The sequence below is a fragment of the Hippopotamus amphibius genome, chromosome 6 (genome assembly GCF_030028045.1).
Source record: "Hippopotamus amphibius kiboko isolate mHipAmp2 chromosome 6, mHipAmp2.hap2, whole genome shotgun sequence".
NCBI classification, from domain to species: Eukaryota; Metazoa; Chordata; class Mammalia; order Artiodactyla; family Hippopotamidae; genus Hippopotamus; species Hippopotamus amphibius.
In genome coordinates, this window is record NC_080191.1 from 114,977,906 (window position 1) to 114,994,881 (window position 16,976).

At 36.2% G+C, this 16,976-nt stretch overlaps 1 protein-coding gene across 4 annotated transcripts in view; it reads right to left on the reverse strand.

The window, feature by feature from the left end:
- RYK (receptor like tyrosine kinase) overlaps positions 1-16,976 on the reverse strand; it is a 108,263-nt gene that overhangs the window by 34,626 nt on the left and 56,661 nt on the right. For 3 of the 4 annotated variants that reach the window (XR_009054201.1, XM_057737715.1, XM_057737717.1), the window contains exons 7-10: positions 12,362-12,463; positions 9,299-9,432; positions 7,930-8,016; positions 2,142-2,211 (exon numbers count right to left, since the gene is read on the reverse strand). Coding sequence is in view for 3 of the 4 variants with exons in the window: in XM_057737715.1 (XP_057593698.1) it covers positions 2,142-2,211; positions 7,930-8,016; positions 9,299-9,432; positions 12,362-12,463 (393 nt within the window). In the remaining variant the exon portion in view is untranslated. The remainder of the gene's footprint in view (positions 1-2,141; positions 2,212-7,929; positions 8,017-9,298; positions 9,433-12,361; positions 12,464-16,976) is intronic. The other variant, XM_057737716.1, reaches the window with a different exon arrangement.

Sequence of the window (16,976 nt, forward strand, 5' to 3'; positions counted from 1 at the left end):
GCGCTATTAACTCATCCTAGTTGGATGCTGGAAAATCCTATAGCTTAAAGCTGCCTGAGAAAATGCTGCATATGCTTGCTCTGAACATTTTTCAGCCACAGCACCTTTGGGCTACTGTAGATATAAAACTGCTTCTTGAGAAAACCCTGGCTTTGTCTATCTTTATCCCTGCCACCCACTTCTGTGCTGACGTAGTGCAGATCTTTCATCAGGGTAAGAATCCTAGCTAAGTACCTAAGTACTAAGTTAACATTACATACTAGTATTAAACACTTTGGTTCATCCTGCTAGGGTCAACATAACAAATCAAGTACTCCCAACACTATCAAAAAAGGACATTCCCACTGATCATTACCCTGTTCTTATTTTGTTACTCAGAGGAAACAAAATGTGGTTTTTTTTTTTTTTTTTTTGGAAAATATAGTCTAAGGGATGAGTTATCTATCCATTCCTCTGCAAATGAGTCCTGTTCTTAGACTGAATCAGTGAATCAGGCCAATGGAAGGTAACATTCTTAAATCACATGACTTAAACCCTTTAAAAGGACACTTTTAGTCCCTCATTACTATGTGGTTCATTTTTTTCAAAGGTCTCTCTGGCTTTTTTATTTTCAATGAAACTAAAAAGTGTATCTGTTCATTATCTTAATCAATGTCCCAAGTACTGTATATGATAAACCTAATGACATCTGTCTCAGAATGTAAAACCAGAAAAACTTTTCTCCCCCAAGAAACATGTACGTTTCCTTCCCTTCTATTACTGAGATTTATCAAACTTTAATGTTTCCTTCAGCCTTGTTTGCCCAGAAGCTAAGTTGTTTTATGTTCAATCATAGTAAAAATAATTGTCTCCTTACTGTTGGCTTGTTTTCTTTCCCACCATCACAATGCCAAAAAACTCAGTTTCATTTTCATTACCATTTTATTGATCTTACTATGGCTGCATTCTTTTTAGGTTCTCAAATTCTTTTGAATATGAACCAAAGTATAAATAAAATCCAAAAATAAAACTCTGCATTCATCTTATTTTTTGGCAGAACTCAAGTAACTGCTCAAAGTACACAGAAATTACAATGCATAATGCCTTTCGCACACATCACTTTCTATTTTTTCCCAGAAGTCCATAAATATCTTCCAACAAGGATGATCACCATTCCATTTTTTTAAACATATGTGATCAAATTTTCAGCAGGCACACAAATTAAGCTGACTCTGCATAGTGCTTTAAAACAATAACAACAACAACAACAAAAACCTTGCCCAAACATTGATACTGCTGCACATTGTGATACTATAATTAAGCCCTTTTGGGCTCAGAAGATAAAATCTCTTGTTATAGCTCTGTGAAAAGGATTGATATCAAGCTTTTTTTAAAAGTTCTTCATATATAGAACTGTAAGTATTTTTTAAAAATCACATTGCAAACTAATGGTAAGAGACTGGTTAAAGAAAATGTGGTGCATTCATGCAATGAGCTACTACTTGGTCTTTTTAAATGTGGACATGAATTTATAGTTACTTACATGAAAACTTACACTGTTTTGCTACATCAAGAAGTATGTTAGCCTTGTTAAAGATAATGGTATTGTGATTATATAGGAAAATATCCTCAACTTTTTGGAAAATGCATGCTGGAAATACATTGAAAGTGTTGAGATATCCAATTCAGTTTAAAATATTTCCACACTCACAAATATATATCTAACTATATCTACCTAAATAGATGATAGATACATACACATGCACAGCAAAAATGGCAAAATGTTAACTACCAATGAATTCAGGAGGTGGGTTTATTATTCTTGTCTTTGGTACTCAACATGTTCAAAATGTTGTAACAAATATTTCTTAGCATATGTATATGATTATCCTGCTTTTTAAAGGGAAATATGTACATAAATGTAAACTCTTCCCTGAAAGCTCAATTATAATTATCTAGATGTGGGCTTACATACTCTTCTTTATATTTTACTATGTTTTAAAATTTTCTGCAATGAGCATGCATTTCACTTTTATATTTGAGGAAAAAAATTAAGCTATTACAAAAATGCTTTCAATTAAGAGCACATTAGAACATTCTTAAAAACAGTATACAATGCTACCATGCTTAACACTTAAATGCTGGGTGGCTTCTCCTCTCACCTGTGATGAAGACCTCGTAGCTTACAACTTTCAGTGAGCATCATTGTCACCTGAATTTCAGAAGCTTGATCTATATAAAGAAAAAGACATTGTCATATATAGTTAATATACATATTGACATCAATATACATATTGATATCAATATTTTCTGCTACTGGTAAGTAACTATCTCAGATTATATGATAAATTTTCATTAAAAGTCACAGGTAAACCTAAATAGGTCTAGCCTACACTGACAAGGTCAACATTTATAGACGCCATTAAGGATAAGTTTGACTACATAAAAATTAGAAATTAAGTAAAGTTCCAGAAACAAAGTAGAGAAAGTAGTAACAGGCTGGAAAAATATCTGCAACACATAAGGTATATAAAGGGCTAATTTCATTTTCCCCTCCTTCTTTAAAGAGCTCATACAATTAAAAAAAAAATTGAAAAACAGACAAAAGATATAGAGTTTACTAAAAAAACACAAATGAACAGCAAAATAAAAAATGACCTTCTTCCTCATTCCTAAGTAATGAAAATTAAACTAGGAGATGCCATTTTCCTCATCAGATTGGAAGAGACAAAAAAGTAAGCTCCTGCCAGTGTGGGCAAGAGTGTGCAGAAACAGGCTCATCAATAGCATCTCGGATAGGTGGGGAAAGCAACATCTAACAAAATTTTTAACTACATACACCTTTTACCATCATCAATCCCACTGCTAAGAGTCTACTCACGAAAGCTCATCTACATATACCGTAACAAGAATACTGTTCAATTATAACAGCAAAAAACTCAAAACAACCAAAGTCCAAAGTGCCCATCAACAGAGAACTAGTTAAATTTGCACATAAGAATACTATGTAGTTACCTTAAAAAAAAATCAGATTTATATGTACTGACAGAGGAATATCTGCAAGATGTATTAAATTTTAAAAGCAAGGTGAGGGACTTCCCTGGCGGTGCAGTGGTTAAGAATCCGCCTGCCAATGCAGGGGACATGGGTTTGATCCCTGGGCCGGGAAGATCCCACATGCCACGGAGCAACTAAGCCTGAGGGCCACAACTACTGAGCCTATGCTCTAGAGCCCACAAGCCACAACTATTGAAGCCCGTGCGCCTAGAGCCCATGCTCCGCAGCAAGAGAAGCCACAGCAGTGAGAAGCCTGCACACTGCAATGAAGAGTAACCCCCACTAGTGGCAACTAGAGGAAGCCCGCGCACAGCAACAAAGGCTCAAAAGCAGCCAAAAATAAATAAAACTAATTTAAAAAAATTATTAAAAAAAAATTGAAAAAAAAAGTGTGAAAGGCTGTGTTTGTGTCATCAGTTATAACTCAAAATCAAATTTATTTGGAAAATTGGATATATTTGGGTGCGTTTTTCTTCCTACAGAGAGAGTCATAAGAAATTGTTTATTTTAGGGTGTTTACTTTTAGAGATGGGAGAATTTACATTTTCCCCCTTTCTGTCCTGTTTGAACTTTCTAACTTTACAAACATAAAACTAGAAAAAAATGACTACGAGAGTTCTGACTGGAGATTGTGGTGCATTTTATTGTTTTCTTCTCCTTACCTCTATGTAGTTAAACAAACAAAAAGAACTACTATTACATTAGTAGAAAAAGATTTAATTTTCATATAATAGCTAAAATTAGTATGATTATCCCATTTTGTTTTTAGCTTCTGAACTCACGGCGTTTGGTCCAGGTAACAAACAGATCTAAAATTGGCTTTTAGTTCAATGTTTTTGAAATAAAATATGATAATGCAATTTACCAATATCTTTAGTCTGCACCTTCAAAAGAATTTGAAGCCATCAAGTATTTGCACAAATCTATAAGAATTCTTCATCTTACAGGGACCACTATCTTAATAGTATAGGGGATTTTCTCCCCATTTGACAAAAACTTTCCATTAAGTGAATAGTATATTTTTATTACAAAATTGAAAATGAGTTTTAATTTTTTTAAAAAATGGTTTTTAGATATCAAAAACAAAATTAAGACTATATCCTTAAAAATACTTTCAAAGAAACCAATAATAAATTTGTATGTCAACAGTAAAAAAAAAAAAATAGTAATAATAATTTATGAATCATTCTGATCAACACAGTAAGAGGGAGAAGAAGATATAAAGATTGGCAAAGCCAAGATCCACCTCTCAGCCCTACCCAGTAAAATGCTGAATCAACAGTAAAGTCCAGACCACTAAATTCAGTCACCATGATTACACATTTACTCCTTAAAGGTGGAGCTGTCAAAGCTGAGAAATCATAAATTTCATTTACTTCCGAGACTAACCTGTGGAATCACTCCCTCTCCCACTATTTGATATTAGTGTTCCCTTTCCAGACAGCTTCACTTAGTTACAACTTTTGTAGGTATACAAAATGGGCAGACAAAAAGCCAAGGATTTGGAACACTTCCTACTTCTTTGGAAAAAGCACCCAATGTCTGCTTTAAAAACTACTTAAAATTTAGGATCATTTGGTAAAGGACAAAATATGCCTTTTTACTCTTTCTGTAATCTAAATAATTTTTAATAAAATTATGGCCAGAAATATTTGGGGGCTGGAAGGATCTTTTTAGAATTGAAAACTAGTAACAGTTGGAGGTCTGCACCCAGTTGCTAAGAGTTTACCTTCCTGTCAACTGGTACAGAGATCAAGTAAAGTAAAAGGTAATTTTAGGATGTGTAATTTTTTCCATAATTTTTCAAGTTCTTAACTTTGATAAGCATCTTCTATTAAGCAAGGGACATCTGAGCTAGATAATGAGCTAAGAAAACTTTGGAGAAAAAATAATTTTATACATTTGGTAAGAAAAAATCATTCTCCTGGATTCCTTACGCAGTCTGCTCCTAGTCTTTTAATTTTAAATACTGGAAGGTCTATTTTCAAGAAGTCTATATTTGAAAAGAATACTATACAATAATTTATATTCTAAAAGTTACAAGAAAGAACAAAATGATTTTTAAAAAACCCTTGGGGTGGAGTCAAGATGGCAGCATTGGAAGACAAGGAGATCACGTCTCCCCACAAATAGACAGGTTGCCAGAGGCCGGTGGGGGACCTGAGGCCCAAGGAGACTGCAGGAACTCCAGAGCAACCGGCTGTAGGATCTTGATTCACAAGCCCAGGGTCAGGCCTGAGCTCCTAAGGTGGGAGCTCTGAGTCCAAAACATTGGACTAACAGGGAAATTCAGTTCCCAGGGAATGTTCATCAGAGTGAGGTCTCCCAGAGGTTCTCACCTCAACACCAAGACCCAGCTATACTCAACAGCCTACAAACTCCAGTGTGTGAAACCTCAGGCCAAACACCCAGTGGGACAGGAACACAATCCTGCCCACCCAAAGTGGGGGGAAAATGAGATGACAAAAAATATGTCACAGATGAAGGAACAAGGTAAAAATACACAAGACCAAATAAATGAAGAGGAAATAGGAAAACTGCCTGAAAACGCATTCAGAGTAATGATAGTAAAGATGATCCAAAATCTCCATAAAAAACCCTACTTATTTCTAATCTGTAAAAAATCAGAAGCTATAAAAGAAAATAAGAACTTAATACCAATAACATCAAATTAATTTATTTATTTCATGGAATTCAATTTCACAATATTCACTGTGTGAAATACAGATTCCTAATTTCAGTCTCTGGAAATTTATATTGGAATATCCATTAAGTCTCTGTGAAAAATGAAATTTTTAAGAAGCCAAACTCCAGTTTCCAGCTGATGCCTAAAGGCAAACAAAGGCTACTGATCCTGTAAAAACTCATTTTTGCATTTTTAGCTGTACTTCTAATTGTATAGCATGTAACAAAGCATACATATTTGTGAAAGAACTTTGTCAGCTCTACGAAGCTTCAATTAAAAAATAAAAATAATGTTCCGACAGAATAAATCTCAGAGATACTCAACCATGTGGAGTTATCTAACAATTTTAAAGCAAATACTGTGGTCAGTACACTTCCTGTGTTTCCCACACAAACCATGACCATATCTTGGCTAAGGACTCACTGTGCTTTCTCTCGTTTCCGTCTAGGCCAGAGAGAACATTATAATTACAGTGGTAAGACACAGAAACAAGCAAATGACTACAACTCAAATGTATACGGAAAAAGAAATCTTATCTTATGAAACAGTCCCAGTATCCGCATTGTGTTTTCTTATCACAATTATTTCCTTTTTTCCCCCCTTCCAATCCTAAATCAACCCAATTCTGTACAGAAACCTCTTTTGTTAATTCAAAATTCATTCAGAACAAATTAATAATAGCCCAGTTCCAAATTATCCATAGAATATTTACAAACCCCAGAAGAAATATTAGAATTAAGGGGGAATGTTTCCTTTAAAAAAATGGAGAAAGTGTAACAAAAGGCTGATGTTATTAAACTTAGGGCTCAAATTTTACATTTACAGAGAGTAATAAAGTATCCTTCAAAACTAGTCAGAAAACCTAGTGGACCGAACTGAAATATCAATCTTTAAAAGTGCTTTTAGGGTTAGGAGAAGTGAATGAATAAAGTAAATACTGAACAATACAGTAAGTTAAATCATTTGTTTAGAAAAGAAAAAAGTGTGCCTTTGTGTTTATAGCATCCTTAAACAAGATATTTTGCTAAGTTAAAAGAAATCAAGTTCCAAAGATTTTTTTGTTAGATTAGTAGAACCCCACTTTTTAGAAACAATAAACATACTTTCGATGAATTCCTTTAAGTAAATTTAGAAACATAAGTTCTTATAAATTAACTTTACGAACTTCACAAAATTGTCACCTCCTACTCATAAAACTGAATTTAATTTTGCCCTCAATTTCTGCATTTGAAATGCTAAATTAATTCCAAAATTAATATCTAGTTATCTCAACTTACATCAGACACTGTCAGACATTAAGCACTCTTTAAAATTACATTTTTCTTTCTCTTAAAATGAGCAAATAGACTTAACTAAGAATTATTTAAGCTTTTACAAATATAAATTATAAATCATTAAAATTCCAATATTATAAAAGATCTTGCTAAATTACCAGTATTAGGCAATAAGCCATATAAAAAAATACTCTAGTGTATTTTGTTAGGGAATCTCTAACTGAAAATTTCATATAAATCAGTAAGTGAAAAATTAAGCATCACATTTCTCCAAAAGGAGAATATGTGAAAACAGGTATTCTGTTCATGAAAAATGAACTATTACTACCTTTTAGAAAACAATCTGGCAACAACTATCAAAATTTTAAATGTAAACACCTCGTGGGGCAGTAATTCCAACTATGGCTATACCTGCAAAACTCTACCAAGAAATACACACACATGGATATTTTCTGCTAAGTGTATATAACAGCAAAAAAAAAAAAGAGAGAGAGAGGGAGAGGAAGGCAAACCTTATTCACATAAGGTACAGTGAGTCTGGGGGTCATTTCTTTATAAGTCCTCAGTATTGGGGGTGGTGGGGTGCTGAGATGGAGGGAAAACTACTAACAATGTTTTTTAAGAAGGAAAAACCAAAGAATTTTAACCTAGGAAAAACATAATATTAGATATAGCAAAAATGAAGTCAAACGGATGCAGTTTAACTAGAAGCTTGAGTAATATCTAACACGTGTGTCTTAATTTATTAGCGTCTATTTTCTATACCTTAATGAGAACAACACAAATCTCCTAAAAAGTTAGACTGCATGAGCTAAATTAACATGGACTGATTTAAAAGTCTGGCACACATTGAAAATTTGAAACCATTTCGCTGGCATAAGCTACCTTAAACAGAAAAGCATTATGGAAACAGAATGAGAAATAAAATCCTACCTTTAACTGTTTTTACAAATGCTTGTTTTTCTTTATTTGGATCTTTATCATCTACTAAAATCCCATGGAAAATACGCCCAAAAGTACCTAAAAGAAAAAATAATAATTATTGAGATCATATGATAAAGTTCATAAAATTTTAAGTACAAAACTTTCTGGCACAATACAACTTAAGTGCATCAAGGGCAAATGTGATCAACATTACTCCAGCCCCAGTGCAAAAAACACTCAAATCTTTGTTTTTTAATGACTTAAAAGTTCTTTTTAACTACAAAATACCTTAACTTGCCTTTAGAAACACCACATTTAATGTATATATGAGACTTCATTCTGAAATATCCTAAATAAACTAGTGATATAGCCAGGAGCACTGGAGCTCAGTAATGGGGTAACCACAGAGACATTTATGAGTTTCCAGGCTTAGCCTCAGAGCAATGACAAAGGAGAAAAACACACTCTCCTCATATATTCAAAAACACCAAAAAAAATCTGCTTCCATTAATTATTATTTCCCACTGGGGACAGTTCAAGCCCCTCCCTGACTGTGACTGACCTACAAGCATCTCAACCAAACAGATGAACTCAGATGACTCGCATGCATCCAAAACATTCCAAACTGAGTTACGGGGGGCGGGGGGGTGGGGGGGGGCGGTAATTCTCTATTTAACAACTTGAAGAGCTCAAGAAAGTATTTTATTATTGATTTCTGTCTTCTTTCAGCATTCTCCCCAGTCAATACCCTGAAACTCAAAAAAGAAAGCAAGGACCAGCAAGCAGAGAAGGGCACAGTACTATCTCTCAAACACCTATCATGTGTTAGTTCATTTAATGAACATTGGTTCATCTAATCTTCATAACTGTTTAAGAGTAGACAAAACAGTCCAAATTTACGTAAGAGGAAACTGGACGTGGAAGACAGGAAATGATTTCTCCATGGTCACGTAAGTAATAAACTGTGGGACTGGGATTAGAACTTGGGCATACTCCAACACCCATGCATGCTCCTTCTGCTAGAACCCCTATACTTTCCATCACAGAGAAAATTTTTTAGACTGTTTCATAGAGGCCTGCTAAGTAGTGATCATCTTTACACAAGAACGAAACAGAAAATATACTTAAAGGTGACAAACACTAATAATCATGCTTTAATATACTGGAAAATCAAGAATTGGATCAAAGCTGTATTAAGGCAAATTGAAAATCTAAAGAAAGGGAAAATAAAAATCAGTTTTACAGATGAAATAAACTGTGCAATGCTTTCTATCCTGAAACACAAAATGAGATGAAATTCTTAAAATCTGAAACAAAAAAAATTTTATACTACTACATTAAATCTTCCTTGAAAACCTGATTTTGAGATAACAGATACCTTCTTGGAGTACATCTTTTAGAGTTATCCTCTCCCTGGATATTGCGATATCCTTCACCTTAGCTTTGGCCTCCAAAAGAGTGACACTTCTCAGGTCGTTCTTCTCTATCCGCAAGGTAGGATAACCTGAGGAGCCAACAAAGCCAAACCAAGAAATATAAATACCCTTATTATGGCATCAGGGTCAACTAGTTCAGTCAGAACCTCAGGACTCAAGTCACAGCAATGAATGAATGTAAGAATCATAAAGGGAAAAAGGCACACACATGATCAGGGAGAATTACTTATGAAGGCCATACTAAATTTTAAAGAAATACTTTCCCAACTACCCCAAAATCTTAAAATGCAGAATTAAAACAAGAAACACTAAAAAATAATATTATATTACTACCACTTCAATTGCTTTTCAGCCAAATGAAACAAACTTTGATTCATGGAATTTAATTTAATCCCTTGTATGGACTGCTTTTCTCCCCAAAGATTTTCTAATATTGTCTCCTATCAAAAAAATTTTTCAAATTAAGAGATGTTTGTAAGAGATCTTTTCTAAAATATATATATAATTGATTTAATCATTCTGGCATCCATACAGCCTAGTCATACCATTGAGATTCTTATCTGCTTTTCAGTTCCCTTAATTTCCATTCATTCTTAATATGATGACAGGAAAACAAAATTTCTGGCCATAAATTAAAATTCTCATTGCAAGGAAAAAAGTTAGAATAAAAGGAAGACCCAGTGATAGCAAGCAGACATTGGAATGGTATCCCCATTGGAATGGTATTTTGGGGAAGAAAAATCCCTAAAGAATGGGTAGACTTAGACAATGATCATCAGTGGCTGCTAGAACTACATGAAAAGCTTTGGGAAACCTTATAATGGATGGATGAGGCTGACAAAACATGACTCCACTGATCAGCACTTTGACCATGATATGTCTAGGTGTGTGTGCGTATGTGAGTATTTATGAGTGTTTAATCCTTCCTGGAGTTCTCTGAGTTTCTTGCATCTCTGGACTGTTGTGTTTTGTTATTTTGGAAAACTCTTGGCTATTTTGTCTTCAAGTATTTTTTCTGCTCCTTTTTCTTTTTTTATTTATAGACAAATGTATTTCCACTGGGTTTTTTTTAAAGCACTATTTGTTTTTACCACACATAAGAAATGAAATAACTATCTCCTTAAGGTAATGTCTACAAAAACAAGTAAATTTCTTATTGGTGGTAAATAAAAAAAATCTGTCAACAAATAAATGTATTTCCACTGACTTTTTAAAACACATTTTGCTTTCAGCATATATAATAAATTACTTGTCTACCTCTTTACGGTTATATCCACAATCAAGAAAGCTTGACAGCTAGACATTAAAAGCAATGATGTGTTTTTTATGAATAGTCTGAACTACTCTCACATCTATCATTATATTTCCTGAGGAACATGTCTTTCTCTCCTTGGTGGAGATGTTAACTGCTGTTGTGACTTCTCTTAGATTTCTTTTAAGCTAGAGTACCCCCTCCTCCCCTTTCGTTTCTCTTGCCACGTATTATTGAAGAAACTGGGCCAATTAACCTGGAGAATGTCTAGCATCTGCCTCTTCTAGTGTCGTCTACCTTACTCCTCTATCCCTGTATTTCTTGTGAACTGAAGTCAGTTTTACAGCCTTGATTAGATCCAGGTTAACTCTTGGAGGGCGAGGGGAGACAAGAATATTCCATCTGGGAGTACAAAATGCCTAGTTGTCCTACTTTTCATGATGCTAAGTTTCAGTAGTGGATTCAAGTGGTGACACTCTGATCTCTCAAATAGTAAAGTTCCCTACTTCCCTTTATTCGTATAGTTTAAAACTCTGACGATCTCTTCCTGAACCAAATATTTTATTAGGGAATGCAAGTATGACTTTCTGATTCTATCATCCCTTCCACATTTATTAGCTGGAATTCTTCTGTAAAAAAACATTTTCCCTCATAAACCAGCACTACCTGGTTACTGTGAAACAGTTCACACAGCCAGCTGTCAGAGTAAGCTATCATTGAGCCTTAGTGAACTCTCATAATGATCAATCGTTTTAAAAAGTATCACTATGAACCTGTGGATTTTTACGCATTTTTACATTTCACATTTACACCACTTCAATCCACTGCAGTCACTATTCTTTTTGATGCTCAATGGTCCCACTCTGGGGAGCTCTTGTCTTTACTAGCTTTCTTGATTTTCGGCTCAGCAAATGTCCCAGGTTTCTCTTACACATTCCTGACCCAGTGCTCCGAATCATCCGTTTCTCCAAAGAATCCTGGTTCTTCTTAATGGGAAGCAGTATTGAAAGACCACAAGGGGGTTTTGGGTGAAGAACAGATATTCTTAATTTTAGTTTACTAGAGAGTACATGTCAGCCCAAGGGAGGTAATAGTTAACTGCCTACAAGAACCTAATTAATTGATGGCACCACTGAGTTGAGCCCTGACTTGTGGCCCACTGTCTATTCTGATGATTGTGTTGTTTCTTATTTGTATGGTGACTGAGTCCTAATTATACTCTAAGAATGATTATTTCCCCCAAACATCTACATGTTACAGTAAAAAAATTTCACCAAAATGCTGTTCAAAAAAAAATGAAATCAGATCCCATGCTCTAGCCTCTAATAGCAGCTAGTTTCCCATCATGATCAGAAAACAATGTTAAGTCCTTACCACAGCCCATGAGACCATCAAGTAATTCATTAAAATTCAAGTCTCTGTCTTCATAGAGGTCAGTGGCTTATTCTATCTAACGACCTGAAAATCCTCCTTCTGAATTTGTATAGAAGTGATTCAGCAGCCCTTTCAATATAATCTACAGAAACCACCCCAAAACTAAATTTAACAATTAAACCTAAAGTTTTAATACCCCAATTTCGGGATGCTTCATTCAATGCTCTAGAAAGCAAAAGTTAAAGCCTAACTCTGTACATGCTAGATACCATGTACATAGCATGGCATGCGTCCCACAAGTAACTAACCACACAGGACCAAGGACACTCAGACCACAGACAACTTCAGTAAACCATCTTTAGAATTAAATTAACTCTTACTGGTGATGGGAGTTGCATTGTTGGGTGTGTCGGCTCTCAGATACTGAGTCGTCTGGGTGGATGGCTGGGACAGCCCTTGGGAACTACTGCTGGCACTGATGCTGCAAACAATTTTTAAGAGAGAAATACTTGGCAAGTCAGCTTCAATGAGAAATTTCCTTTTCCCATACATACAAAATGCACGTAGCCACTATAACCAGCTTAAAACCCTAGTGGAGGTCACGATGATGCAGGGAAATTTTAATCTACCTCACAATCTACCTTTTCCTTCCTTTTCTATCGCCACAACCACCACGCAGGTTCATCATATCAAAGTCATTCACAAATGTGTACTCCTCAGCCACCACAGATAGCAGTCCTGAACCTCAAACAATATGTTAGGGAACCATCTCTGAGGAAAAGAGTTCATGCCACTCAAACTGCTTTCAAGAAAAGGAGTATAAAGACAGGCCTCTTTTAATGATGGTCCAAAATCAAATGGCCTACAGATGATGGAGTAGGAAAGCAAATCAAACGTGCCATCGTGCTCAAAGCTTGGGAAGGGACACCCTACCTGGTTCAAGTCTATTTAATCACATACATTTTGCTTCTTCTATTTTCCCAATCCCACCTTTTTAGAATTTACAGAACTTACTAAATATCTCTAGCACTTGAAGCATTCTACTATGCCATATTCTTTACGTAATCAGGAGACCCAGAAGATGGCAGGCTCAAATAAAGGTGAACCCCATACTCAAGATTACTACAAATTAAAGTCCTTTTGTCTTGTCAGTGGACACCCACCTTATCCCAGGTGACCCTTGGGCACATTCCAATTTCCCTGCCTTAGCCCTTGTAATTTAGCAGCAGTGGAGACGTGAAGCAGAGAAATTAAACCTGAAGAGTGAAATCACAGGCAGGATTTCATCCCCCCTCAGGAGGAAGGTCTACTTTCCATGCCTCCCTTAGCTACAGGATCAGGAGAGTCCAATCAGAGGCTCCCAACTTTCCTTAACATGAAAATCATTTAAATGACCACACCCCACACAATAGCTCTGTATTTTCAAAACCTGATGATTAAAAAAATACATAATGACAAAAAGCTGCTACTCAAAAATTGATCTACATAGGTCTACACATATAGTGGGTATGGGACAGTACAGTGAAGAGATGGACAGCGTAACCTTGAAATCAAAACTGCCAGCACCACCATTTATTCAACTAGCTGTATGACCTCAGGCAAAATAATGCTTCTGGAGCCTCAAATTCCTCCTGGATAAAATAACCATAACACTACCTCCTGAAAAGGTTGCTAAAAGGATTACATGAAAAATATCCTTTTAGGGCAGTGCCCTGCCCTCAAACATACATTTATAAATTAGTATTAGTAATTATGCTTATTATTACCAATATTATGCATCTTTAATCCTAAGAACCACAGGGCACATGTTTCTGGAGTTCTGAGTACATATTACTCAAATATCACATCGGAAATCAAAGTTGTTAAAAGTTCAGGATTCAATAATGGGGAGGGAAGAGAAGCATTATCATCCTGAAAGACGGGGAATAATAAAATACAATTTACCTACCCATAAAATGGGATTGAGAAAACCTACCTCCCAGGATTTTTGTGAGACTCAAGTTGTATAATATACGTGAAAGTACAATTTAGGTATCACCTGTAACCAACATACACTGATGCTTGAACAAATATGCACAGACCCCAAATTATTTACTAGTTATTGTGTTTCTCTTCAGCAACTCAACAGCAGGTGGCACTCCTGTACCACCTCAGAATTCGTGAAAAGCCTGGCCAATCGAAGACATTATGAGCACATACATAATTAGTGGTCCCTACAATGAGCACAGCAGTATGTTAAGGGATCAGAGCAAACTTTCGAAAGCCCAGACCTACTGTTATGAGAGAAGCATGGAGCAGCCAGGGATCGATCCCTGATACTTCTTAAAGTCAGTATCTACATAGCTACATCACATGAGGTAAAAAAATGAGATAAAAATATATGCTTGAAAAAAAAAATATACTTGCTAGCACTTGATAGTTTAACATCAGTCTAAATAAATTATCTCATTTGACTTTCATACGCAAGTAAGATTAATTATGAAGACATTAACCCTGCTTTAGCGTTGAAGTTACAACTTAGGGCAAAGATCATCATTTTCCTTCAGAGCACTTATTATAATTTATATTCTATTTTTTGTGTGTAATTCATTTATTTATTTATTCATTCAACAACTATTTACTAAGGTACACTAGATGCTAGAGACTGCGACAGCCGCTGTGGATACAGCAGTGAGCAAAGAAAGAAAGATCCCTATGGTCACAAAGCCTACATTCCAACAGGAATTCCTGGTTTAATGTCTGTCTTGCCCAAGCAGACTATAAACTCCATGAGGGCAGGAAAAGTACCTGTTTGTTCACTCCTCACTCCCCAGCACTTAAGCCAGGGCCTGGCACAAGAGGCCTCAAGTGGGCCCAACTGAGCCTTAGTTGAAAGCCCAGTTAACACTTTTTGAATCAATCAACCAATAAACAGATAAAAACACTTCCTTGGAACAGAAAGCTATAAACCACACAGAATGGGTTTCTGACATGAGCTATTGACATATACTGAAAGAGGCAAAGAACTATTGCTCTAACAGAATGGTTTCCTGCCCCTCTGTACTCATTCAACAGATTCTTCATGCAACATTCATTCAACAATACCTGTTAGACACTGGATACAGAAACGAACAAGGGGAAATAAAAGGGACCTTGTCTCCAGTAATGGCAAGGGTGATAGGATAATGCAGATAATGGAAAATGAAGATATTGCCAAATAACAAGTCCAAGTATCCCACAAAGGAGTGAACTCTCCTATAGTCACAAGCTAACAGGGAAAGACTACAGGGCAGACAGGGTGCAGACCAATCCCTCTGTGGAAGGACTTTACAGAAGCCCTGCATCTCCAGAATACACTAACTTGGCAAAACACAGAGACTGAAAAGGTGAGCTTATAGTGTCAAGAGAGGGAAAGTCACACATATGGGCTCCAACTGCCCCTAGCATAAGCACACCTCAGGCAGTTTTATTCTCTGCCTCTAAATAAGCTCCGTGTATAACAGGACTCTGGCTCCTGAGTATCAGGAATGGAAGCACTCTCTACCATCCCTATGCAAGGAATTCCATGGGTTCCATCAAACCTCACAGGGCTGTTGTGAGGATTAAGGGAATTAACGGATGTAAAGCACATGGAACAGTGCCTGGCATATCACAAGTGCTTTATACAATTACAATGCTGAGTTATTACAATCCTGTTGCTCTGCCCTGGTCCTAGCTGTGCAACCCTGAAAAAGTTATTCTTCAGGGCTGTTTCTTCATCTTTAAAACAAGGACGGTATCATACCCATAGGTAGCTGTATCAAATAAGATAATATATGTAAAGTGCTTGGTACAGTACTGGTAAACAGCACTCAATGAAATGGTAGCCATTGCTATCTCAGTGGCCCCAGTGCATAGAAGAAGCATGTCTTAAATGCTATAGATTACTGGATGGGAACTCTCTAGTCACCACTATTAGCTTGCATGGCATGTAATAAATAAACTCTTTCCTGTTCTACTAGCTGTTAAGAAGAAATTAGTCCATCACTACCAACACACTGAAACTTTCTGAAAAGAAAAGTCATAATAATGGCACTTACTATATGCAGGGCTTGTTCTAAGGGCTTACAGTTTTATTTCACTAAAACTTTACAGCATGCCTACTAAATATGTGCCACGATCATCCCTGCTTTAGAGATGTGGAAAACTGAGACACAAAGAGGCTACAAAACTTCCTCCATATGGGCCACAAAGCTAATAAGCAGCACCGCCAGAATTCAGAGATGTGCTGGTTCCAGTCCATGCTCTTAACCAATAGGCTGTACTCTGAAAACAAGTGATGATGAAAGCTGCTTTTTTTCAGGCAACATCTAGAGACCTTTGCCTGAAAACTAGAGAGAACTAGAACACCAATTTATGGGTGGTAATGAATTATTTCAGCAGCAAAGGTATAAGCCCCATGGATTCTGAAGTTTTGCACAACTCTGACCTCTGTGGGTTCAGAGCCCCCGCACACAGCAAGCATTCAAGGAAAATTTGTTTATCAAGACTGACTCCTAAACACCATGCCTTTCAGTGACCTCTAACTCTGCAATATCCTCTCTCTGAGTCCCATCAAAACGTTTCTGTTACCTCACTGCCCCATCAGTTCTTTCTCTACAAAACCCGAATCTAACTAACAAAACTATACACACAAAACATATTCTGAAACACCCGTGTACTTCTCTTCTCACTCTGACTTCCTCTCTCTTCTATCTCTACTCAGATAAAGAAAGTGTAACAGAAGGGACAGAGAGTATACTTAGGGGCAGGAGTTAATCCAGTCGAGCTCCCCGTCCTCTTGTGTTTTTGTTTCTGCCACACCATGTAGGACTAGGGAGTCAGCAGTAAGATGCACTGCTTCCTAACTGGAGAAAGCTTACATTCTAGCAGGAGAGACATGTACACAAAAATTGATTTTAGAAGGAAAAGGTATAACAATTGCTACCAAAAATAGAGACAGAGAAACAGAGAGGGAGGGGGAGAGAGACAAAGAG